Source organism: Sycon ciliatum, chromosome 2 (assembly GCF_964019385.1).
Source record: "Sycon ciliatum chromosome 2, ocSycCili1.1, whole genome shotgun sequence".
NCBI classification, from domain to species: Eukaryota; Metazoa; Porifera; class Calcarea; order Leucosolenida; family Sycettidae; genus Sycon; species Sycon ciliatum.
In genome coordinates, this window is record NC_088644.1 from 30,339,250 (window position 1) to 30,352,960 (window position 13,711).

The window sequence follows — 13,711 nt, forward strand, 5'->3', positions numbered from 1 at the left end:
TCACATCCCCGCCATGGTCCCAACTTGGTGGAGGCGGAACAGTTCAACTGCAGTATTCTCGCACAGCCTGGGAACAACAGCTGTGAAATGCCAATGATTGAAGTAAAGCTTCCTGATAGGCCTCTTTATGCTAGCCGTGGTGTGTCTTGTGATTACTGCAGACCGCCAATCTACTACTCACTTTGTGATCAAGCTTCAACTCCTTCCAAACCCAATGTGGATTGCAACACATCAAACAATGCTGCCAGTGATGTCTGGCTCATCCTGGAGTCCATCAAGAGTGTATCTGGAGCAGCGAAGGAGTTGGGTTCCGACCTGGCCAAGGTTCGGACCGCGTGTCGGCCTTGGAAACCCCGGCACTGAGCGCTTCCTGCCACCGGCACGGAATGCATGGAAAGACTCTGACGTTGCTGACAGTACTAGTGGTAGAGCATTGCAATGGGAGTTTGTGCAGTATGGATTCATTGTTATCAATGATGATGGTACACCCCCCCAAAAAAAATTCGAAGTGGTTGTACTGCTTTACTTGACATTGTAGTAACCAATATTCCAGATAACCACCTCCCCTACCACCACTCCCCTACTCTCATCGGACCACTGCCTCATCATCGTTTCTCTTATAGGGGATTCACACTCACGGGAAAACCTGAGGTCACAAGACAACGCAACAGTTCCGACAGTCGAACAACCGAGTGCGGCCATTCACACCCGTGGTCAGTTTGGCCTTGGCCGCATGTTCGGATATGAATTTGTGGCTGGGGATTAATTTTTTTTATCTGTACTGCATTTTTATAGTACATCCGTACATTCTGTACTATATTTTGCATTCGCCGCACACAATTGTCCGCATGGGCACTTTCTGAAAATGCAGGCTGCGATGCACTCGTACAGCTGGGATTCAGAGTTCTCGTTAAAGACGAGATCTACGCACGTGAGTCGGAAGGCCGTGGGATTTTCCCTTGACGCCCTGAGGCCCGCGGCCACGGCTTTGCCAATTTTTCCCCGAGAGGTTCTTCCTTTCCCCCAGTACCATGGTTTCTATAACAACTTTCCCACAACCATAGTTTTACCCGTGTGTGTGTGAAGCCCCCATTACATCACGTGCACCAACACCACGGCGGACGACTCTACTGCACCGAACAACTGATTTTAATAGGCTTCGTCTCCTAACGGAGATGGAACCATTCCTAGAGCGAGGAAATCCCTACAATTTTGCCGTATCTTTATTCCTCTGGTTGTTTTTATAAAGTACATCAATTTTCACCCAGAGTATCTTTCTCGTTTTACACCTACTTTGCAATTACAATCTCACGCAGTGCCCGTAGGTCCAAAAAGCTCATCTTTAAAAAATCACATTTGATCATCCCTATTCCTAAAGGAAACTGGTGCACTTTGGAACTGTCTCCCTCCCCAATTCACAACTTTCGATTCCCTCACCGAATTCAAGCGTCATTAATTTTACATATTTACATTGCAAAGTATCAGTTCGACTGTACTGGTAAAACCTTCACGTGCAATCATTGATTTGTTATTTCCCTGTGTATCTTTCGTATAGCATCTATCATTCGATTCTTTTCCACACTTACTTAGCACAGTTTTTTTTTCTCTTTCCATTCACTATGCTCTTAGTAAATACACAAAAAGGAGATCCCACACAATCCACAGAAAAGAACATGTGGATGGCGCAGTTGAGGACCATACCTTGATGACCACATTCTTCAGGTATTCAAAGTTGGCAACTTCCTCACGCCTTGCTTCGTTTCTTTCCAACCTATGAGAGTGAAAACAAAGGGAAGCGTGGAAAAGGTGACACATACTAGAGAGAGCATTATACACGGTACTGAAGACAGAGAAAGAAGAGTCAGGGCCAGCTCTTTCTTCATTACTGTGTTCTCTTCTATGGGGGGGGGGGGGGGGGAGGTAGAGAGAGAGAGAGAGAGAGAGAGAGAGAGAGAGAGAGAGAGAGAGAGAGAGAGAGAGAGAGAGAGAGAGAGAGACAGGACATCGTACCGTCTAATTTCTTCCTTCAGGATTGCAACCTGTTGTGTGAGGAGCTGGGAATTGGCTTCGCTCTCATTCAGCAGATCAGTGACGTGCTGAACTTGATGCTTGAGACTGGCAGCCCCACGACTCGATGCATCACTGCCCGCAGTGGACACTGGAATACACACAGAAACAAGTGGAACAAACATGCACTGGTACATTCAATAGCACACCCAAGATAGAACCAAATTTCTGCCGTCATTCCGATTTTAGTCATTTTACACAGAACAAGCTCGTGCAATCACCAGATAACATTCATAACTATAAACGAGTACAAAACTTATTCTTTACGAAAGTGAGACACTGCAACAATGGCAAAACACAATCACACTGACAATGGGGTTTGCTTTTCGTTGCCTTACCCTGGTCGTCGGCAAGAGCCAGCGGTGAGTTGAGCAGCTTCTCGAAGGACGCTGCAACGGAGGGTGCGACTACCGGACTGGCCACCGTCGCCGCTGGGGGTGAGCTGGCGCTGGCGACCTCCTAAACAGCCGACATCAAAACGCGTTGCAAGCAGCACACAAACACATGGTGGCGGTGGTGTTGATAGCAGTATGGCACCACGAGAATGTCAGTTCCCACGCATGAAAGCCTGCAGAGCTATGGGCGCCAGTACAAGCTAAAAAAAAGAGATTATACTTGTTATTACTGAACAAAACCCAGATAAATCTGCTATGGGAAGCTGTAAATTTGGCAGAGGGCTCCCGGCTAGCCCGACACAGCCCACTTAACTTGAAGTCAGCTAATGAGGTAGTTAACCATTTAAGCATGCTAGTACTTTTGTACGCGCGACTTGAAGCATAACCACAAAATTTGTACCTTTTCGTGTCCGGTCTTACTTCAAATTAGTTACTGAGCTCGTACTCTGAATATAGGTCCACGAATTTATGACTGAAAGGGTGAGTGAAACCTAATATATTCAAAGTGATATTATCAGTAATTATTGATAGAAACGCAGGTATGTGTCAGTCGGTGCATGTGTATTGAGAATGTATCATAGTGTCATGGTTCAATACTCGTATGCTGTGGTTTTCTATCATACAGTACTGTCGGTCGCCGAAGAACCGGGGGTCAGCCTCCTAGCCTAGACCGTTCCTACTTTCATCTACTACAGTCGATGCCCAGTTGAGTCACTGTGTGTACATTGGTATGCTGAGCTTGGTGAAATTCTAGCCTGTTCGTTCTTCGGCGCCCGACAGTACTGTAATGTTGTAAGCTGTTTCACTTCCTTCTAGCATGCGGGTTACAGACTTTTTTTATTTTGAACATTGAATGTACACAGGCGATCATCCAACGTGTGGAGAATGGTGTAGCTGCGAAGAGAATGGTGTAGCTACGAAGAGAATGGTGGCACTACGAAGCAAATCCTGACAACTATCGTCACAAAGACCTTCCCTGTGGACGTGATCTATCAGCAAAAACTACTCAAACTGAACAGGAGAAGAATCAGGGCGGCAAGGGCGGTTTTCGGACTCTCGCATCACACCTCCGCGCGTACCCTCCTGCTGAAATTGGACACCTACAGAGTATCCGAGATATTCAGGTAGAAGTTCATCGTTCTTGTCTGGAGGTCTCGGAATGGGCACGCAAGTTCTGATCTGCAAGCCCTCCTAGTTCCTTCGTCAGCTGGCCCGACTAGGTTGCACTCCACCATGGGTCTGCGCCAACCGCCAGTTTGCACCAGGTTCGGCAAGGGTTGCCTCGCGTTCCGGGGTGCCCAGCTGTGGAACACCTTACCCAGCGATATACGTGCCATCTCCACGCTCCGCCAGTTCCGCGCCAGCATGATCCCGCACACCCTTAGTACCTAGAGTACCAAACGTCCTGTTTGATGATCAGCTGGCTTAGTTTTCTCCACCTCTATCCTAATTACATCAGTCCCCAATTTCATTTATTACTGCTTTCTATCTGCATTCACCACCTTTTCATTGGGCAGATCTGCCCGTTTGGTTTGCGAATTAAAATAAACACAACAACAAGTTGTTCAAGGTAATGTTTACAGCCCCTTTTACTTTTTACCATTATACCTGCATTACTTGTTTCTCTTTTGTTCACCTCCCATTCGCTTCTCATTCTACCTAAGTGTACCCTTCCCCTAATCCTCTCCTCTCACGTCCTCCCTTCGACTCTGTCCATGCTCGTGTTTTCAATTTCATGTAGTCTGTCCGCCGTTCCATTTCTCCTTCGTTGAATTTGTTTGTTTGTTTTTGTTTTGTTTTGTTTTTTGTTTTTTTTTGTTATCGTTTAGCTTCCTTTTTGCTTCTACGAATACTGTTCTTGTTTCGTTTCCCCACGATTTGTTTCTCTCTGTTTTCGTGATGAGGCGTTGGCATAATCAGTTTAGCACATGCGAACCTGGGCAACCTCCATCCAATGGGGGCCCCAGCAACGCGGACGTGCGTATAATAATAAATAATAAGGCCATGGTAAAAAATAAAGTTGATTCTCAGGTCATGAGCCTGTGAAAATCGGTGCGAGCGAGCGATTTTTTATTTTATTTCCCACAATTTTTTTATTTCCAAAGATAGGGTCACACATAAGTACGTCACAGGTTCATAATAATTTTTTTATTCAGGCCAGGGAGTAGAAAAATACCGGTATTTTACTACTCCCTGATTCATGCCTTTCGCATTGACCGTTTTCATGTGCGCATATGCATGCATAGAAATAAAAAAAATCGTCGGTGCGCCGCCAAAAATCGGTGCGCGCGTACTTGAGAATCAAAGATAATTTTTACCATGGCCTAATGTTCAATTTTTGAACCATGGTGCAGAATACCTACAAATCTGTACCATATTTATGCAATTGCAAAATACACCAAATAATTGTCGTATTACCCCAAGTAAAGTGAGATATTAGACAGGTTCGGGGGTACGATTTTCCGTGCCAAAATCCGTATAGGCGCTACGGATTTTTTCGAGGCGGGCTTCATGCGATTTTTCTGCACGGAGAATCCGTCTGGACTGGCTTTCATACGAACCATGTTTCGTATGGAGATTCTGCGTCGTCGAGTGCAGAAAGATTTTTGGCGTACAAATTTGGTACGAGAAACATCGATTTTCCGCGGCAAGTTTTGATTTCGACACAAATTTTCAAAATAAAAAAGTAGGGGTGAAACAATTATACCGAATATTCGAATACTCGTTTGGATTTTTCGAATATAATCGTACTCGGAATAAATCAGAGTACTCGCTCATACATGGTACATACATTTACCACAGAAGTCTGCAGTTTCAGAGCAGCAGTCAGCAGATATTGATGTGCAGACTGTGTGGTGAACATTTGTACACGAGTAGAGAGAGCCCAAATGACCCACCAACCAATACACCCGAGAAGAGAACTGCCAATCGGTTCAGTCAGGGTTGTATCATGAGATTTTTGAGGCGGTTGGTGTGCGATTTTTAGGATATCAAGAATACTCGAATACTCGAATATTCGATCGGAGAAAATCAGAGTACTCGAACTCGGGATCTCAGTGCCAACTTTCACCCCTATAAAAAAGTCATAGTGCGGGAATATGACGTGTTTGCGATCAGAACCTAGGCAATGACGGCAAACACATAATTTTCGTACTCCGGAACATTTCACAACTCAAAAACGACGTATAAAAAATCCGTAGCGCCTCTACGGATTTTGGCATGAAAAATCGTACTCCGGAACCTCTCTAATGCAGTTATCAATGGTGTGTACGTGTCATAGTTATGGCCTGCATATACTAGATTCAAAATTTTGAGGATTACACCCTTCACTAGAAAAGAGAACAGCTTTTTCCTATTGAAAATGGCAAAATTTCATGTATTGACGCCCCTCCACAAAACACCTTATACTGCGCCAAACATATCGGTGACCCCTAATTTTTTACACAATCAACATAAGAACTACCCAAGGAACAAAATCCCAAGTTTATAGAAACTTTCTATGTTTTTTTAAATTTTTGGAGTTTGGTCGTCTGAGCCTCCTTAAGAAGCGGCATCAAGCAGCTGGGAGAGTAGACTGCACAATAGGGACCTTTCGAAACATGCGTACGGACACGAAACGAATGCTGATTCGTCGCCTGGGTTCGAGGATTCGTCAGAGTCCCTTATGAGGGCTCATTTTCACAAAGGGAAGCCTCTTCATTCGTGGATCGCCCCGAATCCGTCAGGTACACATTTTTTGCCAGGTACACATTTTTTCCTTGATTCCATGATCCACGCACATGTACGTGTAAACACGCGTGTGCCAAGCTGCCGGCCGTATTCGTACTTCAAGTAGTTGTCATGGAAAATAGCATGATAACTTGCGAAACCTGAATCTGTTTTCAACGAAACGAGGACGAGCCGAATCAAACTATCGTTTCGCATTCGATTCGCAGCAGATGCGAAAGGTCCTTAAAGATGGTCCATTGCTGCACGTAAACAACTTCAAACAAGCTATGAAATTTTCATGAAAATAGGCCCATGAGCCAGATACAGATTACAGAACCCTGTGTTGCTGAAAGGGTCTCACAATTCTAAGCCCCCAGTGAAAACCAACAGCACCATGCATAGGGGGAACACAGCACAAACTGATAGAGAATACATACCTCGCTAGCTGCACTGCCCGACAGCTGTAAAGACAGGGGCTTCACAACCGCGCGGTGCTGTTGAGACTTGCCACTGGCAGCACCAATCGTCGCCTGAGCCTGCTCGGATGCGATCTTAGAGCGCAGCTGAGCGACAGTCTCTTCAGCACTGCCTAGCTGGCCAATAACAGAGGCAAGCTGGTCTTGAAGAGACTGATTCCTTTCCGACATGAACTTTGCTTCAGAAGCATGCTGGTCACGCAGTCGTGCCGTCTCCTCCTGAGAACACACACACAATGTGACATACATACAGAGAAAGAAAGAGAGAGAGAGAGAGAGAGGGGGGGGGGGGGGGGGAGAAAAATTTAATATCGGACACCATTCAGACATGACTTAACTCTTCAACTCACAAGTGACACCGGCCATCTAGGACAAAGCAGAAGTGTATGCACTATGCACTTTGGTGCCCAGTTGAAAAGAGTGCTTTCACATCTATCACATGATCATACGGGACAGCCACGTTGGTTCCAACTCCATTCAACTCATGCATCTATAGGTCACATGATGTCGGCCATGTTGGTTCCACTATCCACATGCCATGACCACTTTCTACACAACGTTAGTCACGTGACCAAGATGTGAAACCACTCTACTCGTATACGCATTCTTTCTTTCTTCTAGGACTATACACAGAAGGAAAGAACAAATAAAACAACCATCACCATCCGAGTTTAAATAAATCAACGTAGCACATTGAGATCACATGATCCAGTCACATGCAACCTTGACAGTAGGATGCTCAGCGACTCCATCACCACTATCGAAATGTAAAGTAACTTATTCGATTTTGCCTGTATTTCCACATGATAAGGCATGAAAGAATACTAGTGAAAACTTTCAAGATGTTCAAGAGCCTGAAGTGTGTCCTTCTTCTCAGTATCCTTGCATTCTTGTCTCCGAGGAAACTGTTAACCTATCTCTGCGCACATTACCTTGAAAGCAGCAGTCAACGCTTCACTCTGCGAGTTGAGCTGTCGCATCGTTTCCACACGCTCTAGCTCCGAGGAGGCATGTTGCGTCTGCAACTTCTCCAATCTGAAGAACAGGAGACGAAAGAAAAATGTGTCAGTCTTCAAGCAAGGTCCACAAAAGAACCCAAAGACTCAGATGGAGAATACGAACTGGAAGCGTGCACTGTTGCATGTCGGAGGCTCGGCCTTGGAATGTGACAGTGTGTTAGGCCCAAAATCCCTCCATTTCCAAAGTAATAGTTTTGAATTAAAAACAAAACAAAAAAACACTCAGCCTCGTTTTCCAACACAACCAATCCTTCCCAATTCTCTTAGGCTATTGTCTTTGCTCTAGTTGTGCATGCTTCAAGTTCATCGCACTGCCATTCGATTTCTTGTCAAAATGATGGCGTCCAAAGGCACACCACCTGCTCAGAGTAGTGTGCATGCCTCGCTAAGTGGAAAATCAGCCAAGGACAGGCTCCTGGCCAAGAGCTGTGGGCAAAATAAGCGGGGTATGGTAAAACGGAGTGTGGTGTAAAGTTATGAGAGAGAGAGAGTCACTGCAAACGTGTTCCTCTCTTTGAGAACACTGAGAACTCGGAGAGCGGGACAATGACTTACCTGTCACGGAAGTCCCGCTCCTGTTGCTGAGCTTCTGCACGGAGCATGGAGTACCGGTCATTCAGCTGCTGAAGCTCATCTTCCACCTCCTCTCGCTCCTTGGAACTTGTTGATAATGCTTCACTGAACGCCACACATAGTGGGAGTTGGAGAGAGAAAGAAAGAGAGAGAGAGAGAGAGAGAGAGAGAGAGAGAGAGAGAGAAAGAGAGAGAGAAAGAGTTAAATGCAGAGGGAGATATGAATAGCAAGTATATCAGAATGTAACTGTAACATGTTGTACATGTTCCGTTTGGCGTAGTAATATTTCCACTCTTGATTGTAGCTATGAATGTGACTCTACTTCATGACATGTATGCATACGTCATTCGTACACACTCACAGGCACACACGCATGCGTATCCTTTCGTTGGCTCGCTCTGTTATGATGCTGGTTTTCCTTTTGCTTCGAGAAAATGTTTTGGACTTGAGAGTTGCAGTTTTGATCTCAACGTCTTGTCATGGTTGGAACTGGTGCCTGGCTGGGGGCTGGGGAGTTTATGCTCCTGTGAATGTAATTGTAACCTCAGGCCAAGGTTACACGTGGTGGCAGCGAATTCGAATTCCACGTCTTGTGAGAGCACGCGTACCAAATTATTTGTGGAAGACTGATCGTGTAGAGATGGCTCAGCAAGGTGGCGCTCCTCCGCCCCCTCCACCACCACCACCGGGCCCAGCGCAACAACCAGCACGTCCACAACAGCAGATGCGGGCATGGGCCACGCCAGAGAAATTCTCTGGCGAGCGCATCGCCGAATGGACATCATGGATTGGCCATTTTCGCCTCGTCGCGAATGCAAACAACTGGACACCGGCAGACCAAAGCAGGTACATCGGGTTGTACCTCACCGGCCACGCACTGTCTTACTTGCAAAGTTTGGAAGCCCATACGAGGAACGGCCCATTCGACCAGCTGCTGCAGGCGTTCGAACAGCGATTCGGCGACGCAAACTTCATCCCCACGTTCAGAGCAGAGCTGCAGTCACGCCGGCAAATTCGTGTCGAGTCCCTGTCGGACTTTGCGGAAGTTGTCCGCAGGCTCAGTAGACGGGCGTACTCCACGGTGGCCGGAGCAGTGCAGGATACCCTGGCGCGCGACACCTTTGTAGCCGGCCTTGACAGCAGGGACCTGCGCCTGCATGTTCGTGGCACGGACCCACCAACATTGGATGATGCACTCCGACGGGCTATGCATTTTCAGCGCATCCTGGAGGCAGACCAGCAGCAGCAGGCAGCTAGCCCAGCTATATGTGCGGTGCAATCTCAACCCAGTGACCCTACACTCAACGCCCTGCTGTCGAGGATGGCAGCCCTGGAGGACAAGATCTCCAGGCTCACGCTGGAGAGGCCAACTAATCTGCATCGGAGTGGAGATGGTGACACTAAGCGGTGCTATGTGTGCGACAGCACAATGCATTTCGCACCTGACTGTCCGCACCAGAGATACACACCGGCTAACCGTGGTGGTCACCGGGGTCGTGGACGCGGTCGGGGAAACTGAGCGTCGCTGACAACCAGGGTCCGCCGTCAGCAACCTCCCCAATGGACCCATGTACCGGTAAGCAGAGTGAACCGTGTTCGGTATGTCATGAGGCTGTCTGCTTACCTACTGAGACAACTTATCAGGCCTGCACAACTACTCCAGCCGAGTGTCCAGACAACTCGATCGTCCTGCCTCTGTCGTGTCTTGCAACACAGTCCGACAGCACGGTGCAGATCCAAGGCACGGTTGAGGCTGTACCAGCCAACATGCTTGTGGACACCGGCAGTTGCGTAACGTTGTTGAGCACCAGCTTTGCTAAGTCTCTCTCTCATCATAATGTTCATTTATCTATCTCACCCGTTAATACTGTTCTTAAAGTGGTAAATAATTCTTCTGTCCCTGTGCTCGGGGAAGCTGTCGTATTGTTAGCAACTGGCAAGCTTGCTGTACGCCACAGAGTCATTGTTGCTGACATTATGCCCGATGTGCTAATCGGCATTGACTTCTTGCAATCTCATGGCTGCACAATTGATTTCGGTCGCAACATGCTCGATGCAGGCGGTGTCGATGTGCCCCTAGAGCCCACCCATAATGCTAATCCTGTAGTCTGCCGTGTTCATCTTGCTAATTCGGTTACTGTACCAGCGTATACACAAGTCATTGTTCAAGCTCAGCTGCGTACCGATGATAATCATTTACCTAGCTCTGCTGGGTTTTTTTCACCCTCAGAGAAGTTTATTTCCAAGTTTAGCACTGCTATGTCACGTGTGGTGGCTACTCCTGACTCTGCTGGCCGTGTTTGGATTCGCCTACAAAATTTTCTTCCTCATTCCACAACTGTCCCGAAGAATTATCAAATTGCTGAATTTGATTCTGATATTTACATTGACGATGATCTCAATGATTCGCCTACGCATGCTGCCTCTGTTGACGAGCATAGCTGTAACGCAGTACAGGAAGAGAGCTGCTCACCTTCCGAGCCAGACGATCTATTTGACTTACGTCACCTCGATCCGCAAGCGCAGTCTGCTATAGCTACTGTGCTCAACGACAATGCCGATGTCATCTCGCAGGGGCAATTCGACCTTGGGAAGACTGATGTAGTAACGCACAACATCCAGACTACATCTGATCAACCTAAGAGACAGCCACCCTGCCGAATTCCTCTCAGTCAACGAGCCGAGGTAAAGCAGCACGTTGATTAACTGCTTGATCATGAGATTATATCTCCATCCAGAAGCCCTTGGGCTGCTCCGATAGTTGTCGTATGCAAGCCTGACTCATCTATCCGGCTATGCATCGACTACCGGCAGTTGAACAGTATCACCGAGAAGGATGCCTTTCCCCTTCCTCGTGTGGATGATGCTATCGACGCTATGGCTGGTGCACGCTACTTCTCTACCTTAGATCTCGCAGCTGGCTATTGGCAGGTGAAGATAGATGAAGCTGCCAAAGCTAAGTCGGCGCTTGTGACACCATTCAGATTATTCGAGTGGAACCGTACGCCGTTCGGCCTGTGTAACGCACCGGCAACTTTCCAACGCCTCATGAACCGGGTCCTTGGTGACCTAGTACCCAATATCTGTCTGGTCTACTTGGACGACATTATCGTGTTCTCATCAACGATTGAGGAACACATGAGTCGTCTGCAAACAATATTCAGTCGTCTTCGTCAAGCTGGCCTCAAGATCAAGCCCAAGAAGTGCTCACTGCTTCAGTCCTTAGTCACATACCTGGGATTCTTATTCTCAGAGCAAGGTGTGGCACCGGACGCAAGCAAGTTCACGGCTGTTCAACACTGGTCATCCCCAACATCACTGAAAGAGGTGCGTAGCTTTGTTGGTTTCGCATCGTACTATCGCCGCTTTGTGCCACATTTCTCAGAAATTGTAGAGCCCCTGAACCGTTTGTCCCAGAAGAATGCCACTTTCAACTGGACAGATGAGTGTGAACAGGCATTTGCTGAACTGAAGTCCCGACTAGTCAAGTCACCTGTTCTAACATATCCTGATCCTGCAAAGCGCTTCATCCTGGACACTGATGCATCAGATCTCGCCATGGGAGCTGTTCTCTCGCAAGTCAATAGTCATGGTGAGGAAGTAGTGATTGCCTATGCCAGCAAAGCATTAACGAGATCCCAACGTAACATGGGTAGTACACGCAAGGAGCTGCTTGCTGTTGTCACATTTACTGCACATTTCCGCCATTAACTACTTGGAAATCAGTTCACATTGCGAACTGATCACAAAGCGCTCATCTGGCTGCATTCGTTCCGGGAAGTGGACGGTCTTCTAGCCCGGTGGATTGAGCGTTTGGCCGTATTCGACTACGTCGTCACACATCGGCCCGGGAAGCAGCATGTCAATGCAGACGCCTTGTCAAGACTCCGCTGCCACAGCCCGGCTACCGCAACCTCACCGACGCCAACGCCCGAGCAGAGAGTAGGTGAGCAGAATATTGTTGTGAATCACCTGTCTAGCGCTAGTCCTGATAGTAATCCTGTAACAGTCAATGCTGAAGTGTCGCCACCCAATTGGTGCGAGTCTTTCAATGTTGAAGAGTTGCGCAGAGCTCAATTAGAAGATGCAGATGTGAGTACGATGATCGGCTGGCAGGAGGCATTACTTGACAGGCCCCTGCGTAGTGATCCTGCCATGCACGGTGCGTCTATTGCATTGATACGATTATGGAGCCAGTGGAAGCGTCTTAGACTGGTTGATGGAATGTTGTACCGGGTTTACCACCCCGAGAATAGCGACACTTCATACCTACAATTTGTTGTACCACAGTCTCTGCAATCCTGCATGCTTCAGTCCGTGCATGCTGATGTCTCTGGAAGCCACTTAGATATTGAGCGAACACAAGACAAGCTTCGCAAGCGGTGTTATTGGCCCTTCATGTCGTCTGCAGTTAGTGATTTTTGCCAAGCATGTGATATTTGTGAGAGCCGCAAAGCACCGCTACCAAAGGCCAAAGCTCCGCTTGTCCAAGACCGCCCATCATTCCCGCTAGAGAAAGTTGCTATTGATATTATGGGCCCACTGCCTACTACGCCTAGCGGTAACAAGTATTTAGTCGTCATTTGTGACTATTTCACTAAGTGGCCAGAAGCGTTTCCTGTACCGAATAATACTGCTGAAACAATAGCACATGTCCTTGTTGACGGCTTCTTCTGTCGTTATGGTATTCCATACCAGCTGCACTCTGACCGTGGTGCGCAATTTGAGTCGAGGTTATTCCAGCAGATCTGTCAGTTGTTGGATATCAGAAAGTCACGTACAACAGCATACCGGCCCCAGAGTGACGGCTTCGTCGAGAGGATGAATCGCACACTGGAGCAAATGCTGGCTGCTCACGTCGACGACCACCACACCAATTGGGACCGTTATCTGCAACGTTGTCTGCTAGCCTACCGGTCTAGTGTGCACTCCTCGACCAAGGAGACGCCAGCGATGCTCATGTTAGGTCATGAAATCCACCTGCCAGTTGATGTGATGTTTCAGTCACCAGACTCTGAGCGCTCCCATGTGAACACGTATGTTATCAACTTACGACGCAATCTACAACGAGCGTTCTCGCATGCCCGTGATGCTGGAGCAACAGCCCAACGACGGCAGAAGGCCCACTATGACAAGCACGCTAAACAACCGAAACTCAACGTTGGTGACATGGTTCGGTTGCATTCTCCTGCCGTCAAACCAGGTACGACTTCCAAGTTCCATCGACCTTGGAAAGGCCCGTACACTGTGCTAGAACGTGTTGACGATGTAGTACTTCGGATAGCTGACAAATCCGGCACAACCCAGACTGTTCACGTTGACCGTCTGAAGGCTTGGACTGGCTCTGATCTGCCTGCAAGTGCCAATGAGCTCGTACCGAACTCGCCTCCGACTTCTATTGCCGACTACAAGTAGTGACTTTACTCCCTCGCACCCAGACGCTGATTTTTTGGAAACAAGTTTCTATACTTC

General features: G+C 47.6%; 1 protein-coding gene across 2 annotated transcripts in view; it reads right to left on the minus strand.

Moving 5' to 3' along the window:
- The window catches only part of LOC135809636 (GRIP and coiled-coil domain-containing protein 2-like), a 40,983-nt gene that overhangs the window by 5,284 nt on the left and 21,988 nt on the right, over positions 1–13,711 (minus strand). For both annotated transcript variants that reach the window (XM_065323032.1, XM_065323031.1), the window contains exons 26-31: positions 8,221–8,343; positions 7,579–7,681; positions 6,608–6,865; positions 2,406–2,526; positions 2,011–2,158; positions 1,702–1,771 (exon numbers count right to left, since the gene is read on the minus strand). In XM_065323032.1, the coding sequence (XP_065179104.1) occupies positions 1,702–1,771; positions 2,011–2,158; positions 2,406–2,526; positions 6,608–6,865; positions 7,579–7,681; positions 8,221–8,343 (823 nt within the window). The remainder of the gene's footprint in view (positions 1–1,701; positions 1,772–2,010; positions 2,159–2,405; positions 2,527–6,607; positions 6,866–7,578; positions 7,682–8,220; positions 8,344–13,711) is intronic.